At 52.6% G+C, this 12,609-nt stretch overlaps 1 protein-coding gene across 3 annotated transcripts in view; it reads left to right on the top strand.

Moving 5' to 3' along the window:
• Window positions 1-3,912: 3,912 nt before the first annotated feature.
• The window catches only part of DHRS3 (dehydrogenase/reductase 3), a 49,610-nt gene continuing 40,913 nt past the window's right edge, over window positions 3,913-12,609 (top strand). Inside the window, exon 1 of one of the 3 annotated variants that reach the window (XM_023191949.3) lies at window positions 3,913-4,949. In XM_023191949.3, coding sequence (XP_023047717.1) covers window positions 4,755-4,949 — 195 coding nt within the window. In that variant the 5' untranslated portion in view covers window positions 3,913-4,754. Of the gene's footprint in view, window positions 4,950-5,242; window positions 5,526-12,609 lie in introns of those variants that run through there. The other 2 variants (XM_023191950.2, XM_023191951.3) reach the window with 2 other exon arrangements.

The following is a 12,609-nucleotide window of genomic DNA, read 5'->3' on the forward strand; positions in this document are numbered from 1 at the left end:
GAAAGTAGCCAGTTGTCCCGCAAAGCCATGTACGTGTGTGAGTCCACGTGTGTCTGTATGTGCACATGCATTTGTGTGTGTCAATCACACCAAGCTGTCGGTATTAAAATCCTGCTCAAGAGCTGGAGGAAGGGTGAGGAGGGAGGCCGAGTAGCTCAGCAGTGAGCACAGACCTGCTGGGATTTGGCTCCTGTGAATACAGTCTCTTGGGAGGGGAGGGGAAGGGAGGGCCCCCCCCATCCCCATCCCAAAGTCCCTGAGCTGGGCACTCATGGCAGCAGAGCTCCAGGTGTCACTGTTCACCCATCATGAGCCGGTGGCCCGTGGCCATCCCTGGCCTGAGTACCAATGGCCTCCTCACTGTTCTCCCGACATCTACGCAGTTCCCAGAGCTATCCCGGATTCAGCAGCCCAAGCAGACTCCGAAGACAGAGACTCCATCACATCTACCCTTTGCTCCACAGCTCCCCACCAAAGGCCCCCATCGCACTGCAGATGAAACCCAAAGTCCTCCTCCTGCCTGCAGGACCCAACCTCAGTGCTTTTCAAACCTCAGTGAGCAAAGGAGCACCTGAGGATCTCGTTCAGTAAAATGCAGAGCCTGATTCAGGAGGGCCAGGGCAGGGCCTGGGATTCTGTACTTCTTTCGGTGTTTTTGAGACAGAGTCTTGCTCTGTGGCCCAGGCTGCAGTACAGTGGCGCGATCTCAGCTCACTGCAACCTCCACCTCCCGGGTTCAAGCGATTCTCTTGCCTCAGCCTCCCAAGTAGCTGGGATTACAGGTGCACCCCACCGTATCATGCTAATTGTTTTGTATTTTTTGTAGAAACGAGGTTTTGCCATGTTGCCCAGACTGGTCTCAAACTCCTGGTCTCAGGTGATCCACCCACCTTGGCCTCCCAAAGTGCTGGGATTACAGGCATGAGCCACCGCACCCGGCCTGGACTCTGCATTTCTAACAAGCTCCTGGTCCAGGAACCGCAGGGTGAATGTGGATCCTTGCTGCTGCACTGGGTGGGGGGCGGGGAGGGGGCTGAGCCATGGAAAAAGTTAAGTCCCCCGAGTGCAGCTCACCTCTTCCCTTCAGCCCAGAAAGAGGCTCCTTTCACATTTTCAGGGACAGACCTGGGATGTGAAATTTCAAACTCTGCCCTGAGTTAAATTCCAGGAGGGGGTACCAAGAGCAAAGGATAAAGGCTGGGGGAGGGAGGAAAAGCCAGAGAGGATGTGCCCTTGCTGTTTTCACTAAAGCCAGGCCACAGCGACCCTCAGGCCTGGCCTGCTGAACTGTGCACACACACATCACCCCCACACAAGGTCTCCTTGGCCCCATCTTCCCAGGGACCTCGGGGGAGGGCAACAGAGCAGATGACAGCTCATCTCTGAGCAGCTGATGCTGGGAGAAACCTGTGGCTTGCAGACCTGCCAGGCCCACAAAAACCACATCCTGAAAGATGGACCAAGTAGCAAAAAGGCCACCGTCCACCTCAGGCCAGCTTCTGGAACTGTCAGTTCCTTTGGGGAATGCCTGACATGTTCTTTTTTCCTCTGATCTCATCCCAAACCTTTTGGGAAGCAGGGTGCATAGCCTTACACAAGTTACTTAGATTTACTGAACCCACTTCCTCGTGCAATAAATGGGCCCGTGCCTCCCTGGGTTGTTAAGGAAATTAAATCAGAAACTGTGTAAAGGCCCTGAGGCACTAAAGGTCAATTTGGGTTCCCGACTTCCTTCCCACCCATTGTCTGCCCTCCATCCCAGGCACACAACCAGAGAGACGTAAGAGGGACATAACGGTTACCCAGCCCCTCTGGCATCTGACCAGGGTGGGCTAGTTGGGGTGAAAATGCATCTCTGTATATGAGTTGCTTCATATCTTTTGGCTTTAGTTTCCCCAGTCACAAAAGTGTGTCGGGGGTGGGGAAGGAGGACTATGATCTTCACAAGCCCTTTTACAGTTGGGATGTTAACCTTACATGAGAGAAATGCCTGGAAGAAAAGCATAGCTAGTTAGGAACGCGGCGGTGGGGGGCGGGGGGGGGGGCGGGTTGGAGGCCGGGCAGCTCGGAGGCGCAGTATCCTATCTGGGCCACTAGGCGGCTCCGAGGACAACAGATGAACAAAGCCCGCTTTTGCAGCCTGGTTCTGTCTTCAGACCTTTCCAGGCTTCTTCGCAGGCCTGGCGGACACCAGCCGCTGCTGGGTGGGAAAGGCCTGTCACTTCCAGGCTGGAATCTCTTTCCCATTTTTACAGACCTCGAGGATGGGAGGAGGCCGTCACCACAATGGAGTCCTGCCCTGCGGTCTGATGGAGACATTGGTCCGCCCTTCGGTCAGGCTCTTGGAGGCGTTGGGGGATCTCTGCCCTGCAACCCTTAGCTGAACCCCATCCTCCTCTTCTTTCCTCCCGTCAGGTCACAGTGGGAAGAGATCTGGATTGGAATTCCCCCCTCCTGCACTTCCTGGCTGGGTAACCTGGATGATGGGGTAACAGTCCCCCATTGCAAGGTCAGGGGAAGGACTAAGCGTCAGAATACAGGCCCTCAGTACAAGACAGTTGCTCATCCTAAGCCTCTCCTGCCTTTTGCTCTTCCAGTGGCTTTTCACCCAGAAGGAAGATCCTCACCTGCAGAACCTCTCCCCAGAACTAGGTCTTTGCAGGTGACGAGGCAATCCCAGCCTCCGCTCCCCGCAGATCAGCGTTTTTCGAAGTGACTTCCTCACCCAGGCGGAGCATTAAAAGTACCTATCCCAGCGCACCCAGCCCTGCTGAATCAGAATCTCTGGGGGTGAGGCCCAGGAATCGCCGTCTGAACAAGTCGCGGGCTGGAAACGGCTGCCCCAGATTACGGGGCAGCTCCCTGCTTCGCTCTCGCTCCTCCGGCCTCGGGAACGTGCAGGGGGGCGGGAGGCAAGTCCCATCAGCACTTTGAACTGGGGCTGCTTTTTAGTGACTCACCTCCCAGACTTCCTGCAACAGACAACTCTAAATAGCTCGGTCCCACCCTCCAGCAGGGGAGACATTCCGGTCGGGAAGGGCAGGAGGTTAGAAGGTGGGTGCCCCGCCAGGGCAGTCCAGGGAGATCCACAGGAGAAGCTGGCTGCACAGCACGGGGGCGCAGGAATAGGACGTTTTGTTTACAGGCTTTTGTTATTAAGGAAATTGCTGTCAGTCAAGGTAATTCTAGCTCAGATGAGCAATATATGCTCCCAGCTAATCTTACGGGGATTTTATTGGCACCCGGAGCACAGGTTCCTTTACCCTGACTACCCCCTCCCCTCAAAGCAAAGCCCTGCTCCCCAGCGGCTTCCCCCAAGCATCGTGAGGGACTTGGGTCAGGTTTTTAAAAGTCTACTCTGAGTGAAGACAGAAGAGGTCCGGGCAAAGGTGAGGTGTGGCTTCCCGATCCTACCTGGAGGCCGGGGATGACCAAATGACCTCAAATAAAACCCTGGGTGACCTGGTTGGATCAAGGCATGCGCAAGCTACCCCGGGCCTGCTCCACACGCAGAGGTGGTCACCTGGCCCGCGGGCGGCCCGGGCAAGGAGGAATGTCTCGAGAAGGCAGCCGGCTCGCCGGAGTCGGTTCCAGCGTGTTCGAGTTACAGCTGCGAGCCCTCAGGGACACCGGCGGCAAGTCCCGGCTTGCAGAGAGGGGAGCCAGTCCCGGGAGAGCGCGAGTCCCGGCGAGCCCGAGTGCGCGCCTTATGCGCGCTCCCCGCGACGGCGCAGGGGGAGGGGAGGCCGCAGCAGCCACTCAGAGGAACGGTAGTGAAGCCTCCCAACAACTTTAACTGTCAATCAGACTTAATGGGGTATTAAAAAAATGGGGGAAAAAGGGGCCGCCCTCTCTCTCCGAGACGCAGCTGCCCGGGGAGCGAATGAATAGGGCCGCGCAGACCAAGGCGTCCGATCCACGCGCGCTCCACACCCGGACCCTCTCCAAGTTGGAAAGGACAAAAAGAAGGCAATAAATGCTAAAAAGGGAAAGAAGGGGAGCTGGATCGAGCGGCAACTCCCAGCCTCTGCTGGAACAGAGAGGAGAGGGAGGGAGCCGGAGCGAGCGAGCGCGCGCGAGGGCGAGCCCTGCACGTAAAGAAACTGACACCCGGACCCCCCACTTCTCCTGCACGTTGCTGGCAATCAGATCGCGTTTAAGCAATTTCCTGAGCCCAAGAATAGCAATGAGTCGGGAGACTTTCGCGGGCTGAATTGGGAGCTCCAAGCACTTTTTTCCCCCACTTTTTTTTTTTTTTTTTTTTCTGGGGAGGGGGGGGGGGGGGGGGGGCGTCAATTTGGAAACAGCTTTTTTTTTTTTGTTTAATCTTGCACTTTGAAACCGCGGGACCGAGGCAGGGTGAGCGCGTGTGGTTGGTGCCTTTTTTTTTTTTTTTCTTCCCCTGCCTGAACTCCTCTGTCAGTCTGTAAACATTACCTGAGAATTCCCCAGCCGAAACGGCTGCTGGGGCAAGAAACTTCTTGTTAGAACTTTCCACCTCCAGCTTCCCCCTCCACCTCTTTTACCGTCCCAACCTTAGGAGACGCTTTTTCTCCCCCAGAGGAGAATTTGTCTTTTTTTTTTTTTTCTCACCCGGTGCTTTGCATTTGGGAAGAGGTGATTTCAAGAGTGGCCAGGTGGGACGCCTCTCTCCTCCTTATTCGGTTTACTATTTATTGTTTGGGGTATTTTTTAATTCCTGAATTGCTCGGCCCGGGGACTTTCGCCCCTTGCCCGGCTCCGCGGCGCGGAGGATGGTGTGGAAACGGCTGGGCGCGCTGGTGGTGTTCCCTCTACAGATGATCTATCTGGTGGTGAAAGCAGCCGTCGGACTGGTGCTGCCCGCCAAGCTGCGGGACCTGTCGCGGGAGAACGTCCTCATCACAGGCGGCGGGAGAGGCATCGGGCGTCAGCTCGCCCGCGAGTTCGCGGAGCGCGGCGCCAGAAAGGTACCAGGCACTGCGACTCCAGGGAGTGGGGGGCCGCAGGGGAGGGGGTGAGCCCACCTGCTGCCGCTGCGGGATCCCGCGCCCGGGAGCTGAGAGTCACCGGCCACCCCACTCCCCCGTGCCACCCACGAGTGCTGAGCTAGTCGGTTTCACCTTGTAAATTTCCCGGGCACCGGACTGTCTTTTTTGGCAGGTTCAGAGTTGATCCGCTCCTTTGGGATCGGTGGCTGGCTGGCTATTCACCCCCACCCTGAAACTTAGGAGACCCACCCATTTCCCACATTCCTGCCTCCCAAAGGAAGGTGTTGTGCCCCCCTCCCCCGCCTTCCCCCCTTTTTCTTGCCGCCACCCTGGTGAGTGCAGGGTGTGCGCACTCCTGGGTAGAGCTGGGAGCCGCCTGCTAGCTGGCGCCTCGTATTTTCCTTGGCAACCCGCTACCCAGCCCCAACCTGGGCGGCTGCAGCTCTGAAGACACGAGAGGGGGTACTTGGTTTGGGTTTGAAAAGGGAAGAGCAGTCTGGCCGGACCGACACTGAGAGGCCCAGGTGTTTGGAAAGCAGGAAAGAGGAGGCCAGGGTAAGCAGCTACTGATAAAGAGCCCTTGTTCTCACCTTCAACCCTGTCCCCTCCCCCCAGCACACCCCTCGGGGATCCCTCCCCCTTTAGCTGGAAGGTGGTGCTGCAAGGAGGGTCCTGCCCACCAGACACAGCCTTTAACTTTTTGGTGGTTCCGGCACCCCTTGCTCCAGGTTTTGGAGACCTGGTGCCGGAGAACGGGGAGGGTGAGCAGGCTGTCACCCAACTCCCAGCCCAGGCCAGGCTGACTCACCCGGTGACCAGAGCCCTCGGGAGAGGGAGGCAGGCCAGGCTGTCTCCAGCCAGCCCTGTGAAGAGGAAGAGCGAAAACAGGGAATTAGTTTGAAACTTAAACTGTTGTGAACTAGGGGGGTGAAAGGGCCACAAAGCCAGCTGATCTGACACGGAGCCGCATACCTTGGGGATTAAGTAAACATGTACTGTAGAAAACCAAACCTGCATGTAATTCCAGGTTGCTTTTGTTTTGTTAAATGCTGCCCTGAGATTTACAATTCCTCCGGGGTGGCTCTGACTGGGACTGAACTTTGGAGCCTGAACTATCAGCCAAAGCCGATCCGATTAACTCTTCCCTAGCCGGGCTGGCCGGAGCCCGTGGTGGCCAAGCTAGCAGGGGTCTGGCTGTCCAGGACTCCCTCTTCTCCTTGGGTGGTTTGGACAGCTGCTTGACCTTGCATTTGGAGGGGGAGCTGGGAAGTGTTTTTAACCCTTGGACACAACAAATAAGGGGAAGTAAGAGTTGTTCTCAGCAGTTTCATTTCCTTGAGGCGATGCCTCATAAAAGGGCTCCCGAAGTTCTTTGTGAAGGGGTCTCAAAAGGGCAGATGAGAGTGTCCTTCGTGGGGGGAAAAGTGGGGTTTAGGACAATTGCATGTGATTGTCATTCTTTAGCTGTCTGCATCCCACAGAGACTTTTTTCTGAGTCTTCCAGCTCTCCCAAGTCCTAGGTCTCTTACTGTTCTTGTAGCTGACTACAGTAGGCAGATGAGGAACTCTTAGTCAATCTGGAAAAACTCGACTGACTATAAACAATCCTAAATTGAAAGAAGTGTATGCCATTGGGGGGTGGGTGCGATAGTACAGAATGGAGCCTGCAAGTTCATGCACCGGGAGCCAAACCCCACCTAACTTGGACTGGACGTCTTCTTCCAGGGAATCCAGCCAGGGCCAATTAGAAATATGTCTTAAATTGGTGTCAGGGTCACCAAAAACAAAAACAGGATCCATGGGGGCCTGTGAAACTTCGAGTGCCATTTATAATCGGTTCAGTCATCTGACTCGCCAGGATGACCAGCAGCGCTCCCTGTAACTCGCCATTATCTGACCAATTACTGGAGCTACTTTATAATAAGGCTTCTGTTTGCTCTCATGGTGGGGAGTTTGGAATTGTGGCTTCTGGTCTGACACCAGTGAGAGGACTTTGGGACAACCCCCAGAGCCGGGAGTGTTTTGGGGCCTAGTGGGGTTGGGAACAAAGGGTCAAGTGTTGAGGGAGTGGGGAATTTATGGGTTGGGGACAGGTGTGAACAGTGGGCTTGGGGGTGGCCCAGGGGCACTGGATCAGAGAGGGCCAGTGCCACTCACAGCCTGCAGTGATACTAGACAGGGGGCGGCTGTGCAGAACCACAGATGACGTTCCTTCTCCTCTTGATGGAAGTGGAGGCTGCATCTGAGAGCTTCCCACCCTAGATTTTGGTGGGATTGGATCTGGAGGGGAAAGACCCCAAAAAGGAAAAAAAAAAAAAGGCGTATCAGAATCTCTGCAAATAGCTGACATGTCCAGGAGTTATCTGTTTATTTGGGAAGGAGGGAGAGTTGACAACCCAGTTTCCCATAACGACCTTGAGTTAAATAGCATTTGGCAATATTCGTGGGTGGTGGTGAGCCTTAGGGTGCAAAGGTGGCCCAAATAAGCGAGGGCTTTTTTTAAAGGGACACTAAGGCTATAAGAATTTGAAAGCTCCTAATTAGGACACGTCTCTCCTTACCCACAATGCACTGTGGCAAACTGAGGCAGGGCCAGTCATGGTTAGGGTCTCCAGGCGTAAAGCTCTTTTCAATTTTCTATGCCCTCTTAGAATTCCTTCCACAAAAGCATTCACAAACCTTAAGCTTATTCCCCTTCCCACCAAGGGAACTAACTTCTGGCTAGTGGTCAGCCCATGGTGTTAGCAGGAACCCCCGGGAGAAGTGGAACGTTCATTTAGAAGTATTTGTAGAGACCATTCCAGCCTTTGGTTTGGTGTCAAGCAAGTGGCTGGACTAGAGTCTTGGGCCATGATTGCAAACCCTGGGAGGCGGGGCAACATACACGAACTCAATACCACATCAAGAACTCCAGGACCTTGGCTGGGAGCAGTGGCTGATGCCTGTAATCCCAGCACTTTGGGAGGCTGAGGCGGGCAGATCACCTGAGGTCAGGAGCTGGAGACCAGCCTAGCCAACATGGTGAATCTCCATCTCGACTAAAAATACAAAAAATTATCCAGGCATGGTGGTCAGCACCTGTAATCCCAGCTGGTCAGGAGGCTGAGGCAGGAGAAGTGCTTGAACCCGGGAGGTGGAGGTTACAGTGAGCCTAGATCGCGCCATTGCACTGCAGCCTGGGCGACAGAATGAAACTCTGTCTCAAAAACAAACAAATACTCAATTCCCATTTCCAGGAGGTAGTCTGAGGGGAGGTATTTCAGGGACATAGTGTGAGAACTGGCTTGCAGTTCTGTCTTGCTATCAGTGAATTTACAGCATGTGGGTAGATTGCCCTGTTGCTAAAGCACTCAGCCAGGAACTAGCACTGTGAGTAGATTTATGAACCCCATTCTCCAGCACTTCCATTCAGCAAGTCCTGTGTCCTTCCCATTCCTAGCCCTGGGGCCAGCCCAAGCTGATAAGTCCCTTGACACCGTCTCTGAGAGACCTAGCTTAGCAAACCTGCCTGGGGTATCTGTTCGGTGTTTGGCATAGCTCTGGTCCTGTAGGAAAATGTAGCAAAGATTATTTGAATAAAGACCTAGAATGTGGCCAGGTGCTTACAGTGAAGGCACAAATCACCATATGTGTGTGCTTCCTGTGGTTACCATGACAAATCAGCACAAACTTGATGGCTTACCACAACGAAATGTATTCATGTATTCTCTCGTGGTTCTGGAGGCCAGAAGTCTGAAATCAAGGCGTCAGCAGGGTTCTGGGTTCCTCTCCACTCAAAGACTCCAGGGGAAGATCCTTCGTCATCTCTTCCAGCTCCTGATGGCTCCTGATGCTCCTTGGCTTGTGGAAGCATGGCTGCAATCTCTCCTTTCATCATCACATGGCCTTCCTCACTGTGTGTGTCTAGGTCTTGTCTTTTTTTTTTTGAAACAGAGTTTCACTCTTATTGCCCAGGCTGGAGTGCAATGGCGTGATCTTGGCTCACTGCAACCTCCGCCTCCCGGATTCAAGCAATTCTCCTGCCTCAGCCTCCCGAGGAGCTGGGATTACAGGCATGCATGCCACCATGCCCAACTAATTTTGTATTTCTAGTAGAGACGGGGTTTCTCCATGTTGGTCAGGCTGGTCTCGAACTCCCAACCTCAGGTGATCCACCCGCCTCAGCCTCCCAAAGTGTTCGGATTACAGGCATGAGCCACCACGCCCACCCCATCATCTTATAAGGACACTAGTTATTGGATTCAAGGCACATACTAAATCCAATGTGATTATATCAAGATCCTTAACTAGTTATAGCACCAAAAACTCTCTTTCCAAATAAGGTGATATTCTGAAGTTCTGGATGGGCATGAAGTTTGGGGGATGCTACATGGTGGAAGCACAGAGGAGCAGTTAATTTATAGCAAGCGCTCATGAAAGGTTTCATGAAGGAGGGAGCATTTGACTGAACCATGAAGAAGGTCAAGAGTTTCAACCAGAAGGGGTGTGACAAGGGCAATCTAGGTGCAAGAAACCTCCTGATCAAAGGCTCTACCTGGCTGGAATTGCGAGAGGGAAGTAGAAAGGAAAGCAAGAAAATACTGTATCGTGGGATAGGGAGGTAAGCAGGGAGTTTGCACCTCAGACTCTGAGTCAGGTCACTACTGGTGGGAATAGGAAAAAAGAGAAAGAAGAAAAGGGTCCAGACAGGTCATCTATGGGTTTCTAGAGTCATCAGGCCAAAACAGCTGCACTAACAAATTTACAGGGGAGAGAGCAGTGGCCCATCTCTCCTGTCCTCTCTGTGCAGCCTGAAAGCAGGTGGGTAGGCTACCTGTTCTACCTGTGACCTCTAGAAGTGTTTCCGCTTGGAGCATGGGTCACAACTGACCTTACAAATGAGGCTGTCTCATGAATAGACAAACGTCTCCTTCTTACTCCCCCAGGCCCTTCCCTTGGGGGAACAAAGGTGTCTACTCTTGGACCACGGCCCCCTGCAGTCTTTCTCACCTGTACAGGAGGCCAGAGACTAAGCTTTTATTATTTATTTATTTATTTATTTATTTATTTATTTATTTATTTATTTATTTATTTAAAAATAGAGATGGGAGTCTCTCACTATGTTGCTTAGGTTAGTCTCGAACTCTTGGGCTCAAGCAATCCTCCCTTCTTGGCCTTCCAAAGTGCTGGGATTATAGGTGTGAGCTTCCACACCTGGCCAAGACTGGGTTCTTGACCCTGGAAAAGTTACTACCTTCTCCATGTTGCAGCTGAGAAGCACACCTATGAAATGAGAGGGGTGACAATGATCCCTAAGATCCTGGCATGCTCGAAAATTCTCATTTTACAGATCAGTCAACCCAAGAAAGCAATGCATTGCCAGGCTTCCCTGAGTTGCAAGCAGGAGAATTCTGGGTGAAGAAAGCATTTGTCCCTATCACTGATGATCTCAGTCTTTGCTAGTCATCAGATGACACCAAATGAAAAATAAGCAACTCAGAGTTAGAAAATGTGCTGTGGCCCAGCTCCACAGAGCCCCACACCCGTTTAAAACTCCCTCAACAGGTAGCTGTCTGCCGTGGATTTATTTCAGCTCTTGCAGAAGATGTTAATACTTCCAGACTGTCGCTTCTAAGGGAATAAGGGACCTGAGTTCCCTAACTAGCATGTCAAACAAAATTTCCTGTTTTTTTCTCCTTAATTCACCACCTTCTCTATTTGGGCTTTCAAGAATGCCTCCTCCACCTAATAACACTGAATCTGAGTCAAGTTCATTTTCAGTGTACCTAACCCTTCTGCTAATTCTCGTTTCGACTTCAGGCTCTTCGAGCTTCCATCTTTTCAGAGGAAGCACACTTGTTTGTGGCTGCACAGATCCCTTCCAAGCCCTCTGAGCTCTGTATCATTGCAGTTACCTTCTCTGGTTCATTTCCATCTTGGTATTTGCCGAGGCTGTCTACTTTGAGAAAGTGATCTCAGCTATATTTATGAGGTGTCCTTTCTACCCAGGAAAGGTATCTGGTTGTCACAATCGCCGTAACAAAAGCCCTTGTCGTAACCTGCCACTACCAGCGGTATCCTACCACAGTATCAGTGTGGGAGGGGTTCCGCACACTACACGTTCTCCCTTATCCTTGGACAAAAGCATGAACACACCTAGAATTTTATGAGGCCATGCCCACTGTTGCCTTCAGGAGACACAATCCAAAAATGTAAGTCCACAAGATACTTGAAACATTTCAAACGTATTATTCAGGTGAACCATGAGGATTAGGAAACCACTGAAGCCCACAGGAAATGAGAAAAGTGAGTCTATGTAGACACTAGCATGCCCAAACATGTGCTCATCTGCTGTGCACCCCTGAAATGAGTGAGATCTTAGAATCTGAAAATGAGCAGATGCGTAGGTTCTCAACAAGAGAGTGCCGGGTTAGCAAGTGAATGGTTGGTGAGAACTCATTCATTTATTCACTTATACATACATTCAGCACATTTATTGAGCAGCTGCTATATGCCAGGCGCTGTTCTGGGCACTGAAGGCATGCAGGGAGCAAAGCAGATGAAAATCCCCATCCATGTAGTGAGAGCTGGCATTTTAGTAAGAGAGACAGATAAAAAGCAAGATCAATAGAACAGTACATTCTCATGCCTGTAATCCCAGCACTTTAGGAGGCTAAGGCAGGCGGAACACTTGACGTCAGGAGTTCAAGACCAGCCTGACCCAACATAGTGAAACCCCTGTCTATACTACTACTACTAGAAAAGAAAAACAGCTGGGCGTGGTGGAGTGCACCTGTAATCCCAGCTACTTGGGAGGCTGAGGCACGAGAATTGTTTGAACCTGGGAGGTGGAGGTTGCAGTGAGCAGAGATCACGCCACTGCATTCTAGCCTGAGCAACAGTGGGAGACTGTCTCAATAAATAAATAAAAATAAATAAATAAAACAGCACATTGAATTGTCATCATAAGCAATGAGGAGAAAACCAATGAGGCAAGGAGGACAGGAATGCGAGGGCCTGAGATTCTAGGTAGGGTATAAGGAAGGCCACACTGAGAAGGGCACACGAGGAAAGACCTGAAGGAGGCAAGGGCGTGGTGGGAAGGGAGCAGTGGCATTCTGGGGAGAGGACAGAGCAAGGGCTCTGAGGAGACAGTGGAGTGTCTGAGGACCAAGAGGTGACCAGTGTGGCTGGAGCAGTGAGTGAGTGGGGAGGAAGAACTGAGGGGGACAGGTTCCCATGAAGGACAGGTGGACCTAGCTGATCCCTAGGACTCAAGCGTCATGCCCTCACCCAAGCCTTAGCAGGATCCCCTGGCTGCTGTGACAGGCAGGCAGTGGGTGTCACGCCAGTGGTCGGGGACCTGCTAGGAGGCCGCCGGGTTTCCATGCCTCCTCCAAGAATATCACCCAGACTTGCCTCACCACCTTCTTTGGGAGCTTCCCAGAGCTCAGGGAATACTCTCAGCTTTGCACTAGTTTTAGAGGACGCTGAGGGCCTCGTCCGATATCTTTACCGTCAAGATGGAAGTGTCTGGGCTGAGGGAAATGGAGAATCTAAGCAGGCCGGGGTGCCACTGTTGGAGGGGATGGGAGGCACCTGGAACCCAGCCCTCGGGGCTCTGCTGGGCAGCCCTGCTCCCAGCCAGATCCTGATATTT

This window comes from Piliocolobus tephrosceles, chromosome 1 (assembly GCF_002776525.5).
Source record: "Piliocolobus tephrosceles isolate RC106 chromosome 1, ASM277652v3, whole genome shotgun sequence".
NCBI lineage: Eukaryota > Metazoa > Chordata > Mammalia > Primates > Cercopithecidae > Piliocolobus > Piliocolobus tephrosceles.